Source organism: Sus scrofa, chromosome 1 (genome assembly GCF_054392235.1).
Source record: "Sus scrofa isolate SSC_HxYL_T2T_F1_AM1 chromosome 1, Sscrofa_HxYL_maternal_Yorkshire_Landrace_v2.0, whole genome shotgun sequence".
Lineage (NCBI taxonomy): Eukaryota > Metazoa > Chordata > Mammalia > Artiodactyla > Suidae > Sus > Sus scrofa.
Window position 1 is genome coordinate 185,523,571 of NC_139383.1, and position 3,382 is coordinate 185,526,952.

At 42.8% G+C, this 3,382-nt stretch overlaps 1 protein-coding gene across 2 annotated transcripts; it reads right to left on the reverse strand.

Annotated features, from left to right (window-relative positions):
* Positions 1-385: 385 nt before the first annotated feature.
* On the reverse strand, positions 386-3,103 carry FSCB (fibrous sheath CABYR binding protein). 2 transcript variants are annotated; one of them, XM_084980277.1, is made up of 2 exons: positions 1,102-3,097; positions 386-1,031 (listed from the first exon to the last, which is right to left on the reverse strand). In XM_084980277.1, the coding sequence occupies exons 1-2, from the start codon at positions 2,873-2,875 to the stop codon at positions 895-897; spliced, it is 1,911 nt and encodes a 636-aa protein (XP_084836403.1). In that variant the 5' UTR covers positions 2,876-3,097; the 3' UTR covers positions 386-894. The 2 variants fall into 2 exon arrangements, with proteins under 2 accessions (XP_084836403.1, XP_001924948.3); XM_001924913.5 differs by having other exon boundaries at positions 386-3,103.
* Between the last annotated feature and the right edge of the window lie 279 nt (positions 3,104-3,382).

A 3,382-nucleotide genomic window follows, 5' to 3' on the forward strand; every position in this document is an offset into this window, starting at 1 on the left:
ATTAAGTTTTTACCAAGTAAATAAGTGTCCCTCTACAGGCAGTGAAGTGTAAAATATACTAGAAGATAGGAATGAAAACAGGAAAGAAATGCTTGTCTCAGAAGGAATCAAATGGAAAGAGAATAAAAGATACAATAAATTATAATAAGGAGAAAGAAAACACTCCATAATTTTAGATGTGTGACTAAAATTCAAGGAATTTAAAGTAGATGAGAGAACTGCAAAAAAGAGTGTCCTTTCCATGACATGTTACATGTAGAGAAAGTGCAGGTGGAGAGAATATTTACCTTCAACAGGGTTTAGTGTTAAAAAAATTATTTCAATTATAAATGTACTTCATTTCAAAATATATATATCTTATATTTGAATAAAAATAGCACAGTTATTTTAAATTACTACTTTTTATTGCTAATTTTCCAAACTCCAGTCCATGTCTTAGGATTTCCTTTCATTTCCCTGTTCACAAATATACCTCCAAATACCTACCCTTCTCTAAAGTATGTACTTCAGAAACCCCTGGCTTCCAATTGCTAGATTAGGTAATACCTGAATACAGCTAAGAAGAAGGCCCTTATTCCAGTTCTATATGGATGACACCCTCTATTTTAAAAGAAATATCTTCATTCTTGGTATCAGATGAATCTTCAGGAACAGCATTTGGTTCTAAATGCTCTTCAGATTTGGGCTCATCTTCCAAAGCCAGTGATTCTAATGTTACCACTGGTACACCTGCTGCCTTGGGAGACTGATATTCAGTTGGCACATTCTCTACCAGAGCCTCATCTTCAGGGATTTGTTCAGATAGTGGAAGCTGACCTTCAGGATAGGTGTCTTCTATAGAGATTTGCGTAATAAAGGACTCCTCATCTAGTAAAGACTGTCCATCAACAGGGATCATTTCCTTCGGAGGAGGCTGAAGTTCAGCTGGACCTTCCTTGTCATAGATCTCCTCAGGGGGTAGAGAATGAACTTCATATGGGGCCTCTTCTTCAAGGGCCTCCTCAGCTGGTGGAGGCTGAACTTCAGAGGAGGCCTCTTCTGCAAGAGCCTCCTCAGCTGGTCGAGGATGAACTTCAGCAGGGGCCTCCTCAGTTGGTGGAGACTGGACTTCTTCTGGGGCCTCTTCAGCTGATTCAGGCTGAACTTCTATGGAGGACTCTTCTGCAGGGGCCTCCTCAGCTGGTGAGGGCTGAACTTCTGTGGAGAACTCTTCTTTAAGGGCCTCCCCAGCTGTTAGAGGCTGAACTTCAATGGAGGCCTCTTCTGCAGGGGCCTTCTCCTCAATTAGTAGAGCCTGAACTTCAGAGGATGCCTCTTCTGCAAGGGCCTCCTCAGCTGGTTGAGGATGAACTTCAGCAGAGGTTTCCTCAGTTGGTGGAGGCTGGGCTTCTTCTGGGGCTTCTTCAGCTGGTTCAGGCTGAACTTCTATGGAGGACTCTTCTGCAGGGGCCTCCTCAGCTGGTGAGGGCTGAACTTCTGTGGAGAACTCTTCTTTAAGGGCCTCCCCAGCTGTTAGAGGCTGAACTTCGATGGAGGCCTCTTCTGCAGGGGCCTCCTCCTCAATTAGTAGAGCCTGAACTTCAGAGGATGCCTCTTCTGCAAGGGCCTCTTCAGCTGGTTGAGGATGAACTTCAGCAGAGGTTTCCTCAGTTGGTGGAGGCTGGGCTTCTTCTGGGGCTTCTTCAGCTGGTGCAGGCTGAACTTCTATGGAGAACTCCTCTTCAATGGCCTCCCCAGCTGGTGGAGGCTGAACTTTGACAGAGGATTCTTCTTCAGGGGCCTCCCCAGCTGGTGGAGGCTGCACTTCAGTGGAGACCTCTTCTGCAAGGGCCTCCTCAGCTGATGGAAGCTGAACTTCTTCTTTGGACTCTTCTACAGGGGCCTCCTCATCTGGTAAAGGCTGAACTTCTGTGGAAGTCTCTTCTGCAAGAGTAGGCTTTACTTTATCAGGGGCCTCATCTCCATGTGCCTCTTCATCTGGGGAAGGTTGTATTTCAATAGGAGCCTCCTCAGTTAGTGGAGGCTGAACTTCAGAAAGGACTTCTGCAGGAGTCTTCTCAGCTAGTGGAAGTTGCATCTCAGCAGAGATCTCTTCTGATGCAGGAGGTTTTACTTCAACTGGAACATCTTGCTCATCTTCTAAATGCAGTGGAGCATCTTTTTTGGTCTGTTGAGTATCAGTTCTGCTGCCACTTTTCTGTCTAATTTCTTCGTTACTATTCACTGCAGGTTGAGATTCAGGATGTTCACTAACAAATATCTTCCCTGAGGATTTGTGTTTCTGCGTACCTTCCTTTGACTCTGGCCAGCCAATAACCACTTTTTCTGATTCAGTAATATGTGTCTGCTGTTCGTTGTCTGCTTTCTCTTTTTGAAAAATGTCCATCATTGTCCAGTCTCCAGTACAACTGGTCTGCTGAGATCTGTCTGTTTTGAGATGAAGTGAGTGTCTCCTTGGTGGAATTTCTACTTCCTGAACACTCTCCAGAAATTCAGGGGCTGCTTCATCAATAGCAGCTAGCTTTTCTTCAGGTGCCACTGTTCGACAAGATGATTTGATTTCATTTTTTTCTGCAATAGTGTCTGTCTGCAGAGATTTATCAGTCATATTCTGCACATGCTTTCTCTGTGTCCAAGTTTGCTGAAGTTGAGCAGATAAACTACCAGATTCATAGTTGATTTTTCTTCCGGGAATACTACCAATACTAAGGGTAGCTTTGGGGGCAGATGACTGTGATATAGGCAAGTGTGTCTTTTTCTCTGTCACTTCAGTCTGTTGGGACTTATCTATCATTGGTTGGCTGGGCTGTCTTCTCTTTCGAATTTCTTGCCTCCCTGCTGAGACAGGCTGATTAGATTCATCACTTTCCTTCATTTCTAAGACTAATAGACTTCAAATTTTTTAATCTTCAAGTAATTAATCATCAAGAATGACAAACATACCAGATGGTTAAGCCTTTACCTTCCTCATTAAGTGTTCTTCTGTTGAGCTACCTCAGAAAAAGGTAATTCATAAATCATTACATTCTGTACTATACTCTTGTTGGATCCCACCTTATTTAGTAAGAATCTTTCCTTTTTGGTCTCTGGTATGACTAAATCTAACTTCTAGAAGTTTCCCTAAAGGTCTATGACATCACAGCCAGTTCTCCCTACAAAATTCCATCAGTGGAAAATACCCAGAACTTTTTAATATGGTAAACACTCATGGAGACTGGCTGCAAGTGAGATCTACTGTTTGAAATATAAAGTTTAGAAAAGTGTTTGTTTAGCAGAGGAATAAAATGTAAACTCCAGTAATGCTGCTTTCTTACATTTGGAGAACTTTTAATTCTGTTCATTTCATCCTACTATCAAAGACAGTTACAATGCAAAATTCTGA

Coding starts and splice junctions, on each gene's coding strand:
- FSCB (XM_001924913.5), bottom strand. CDS start 2,875: ATGAAGGAAAGTGATGAATCTAATCAGCCTGTCTCAGCAGGGAGGCAA.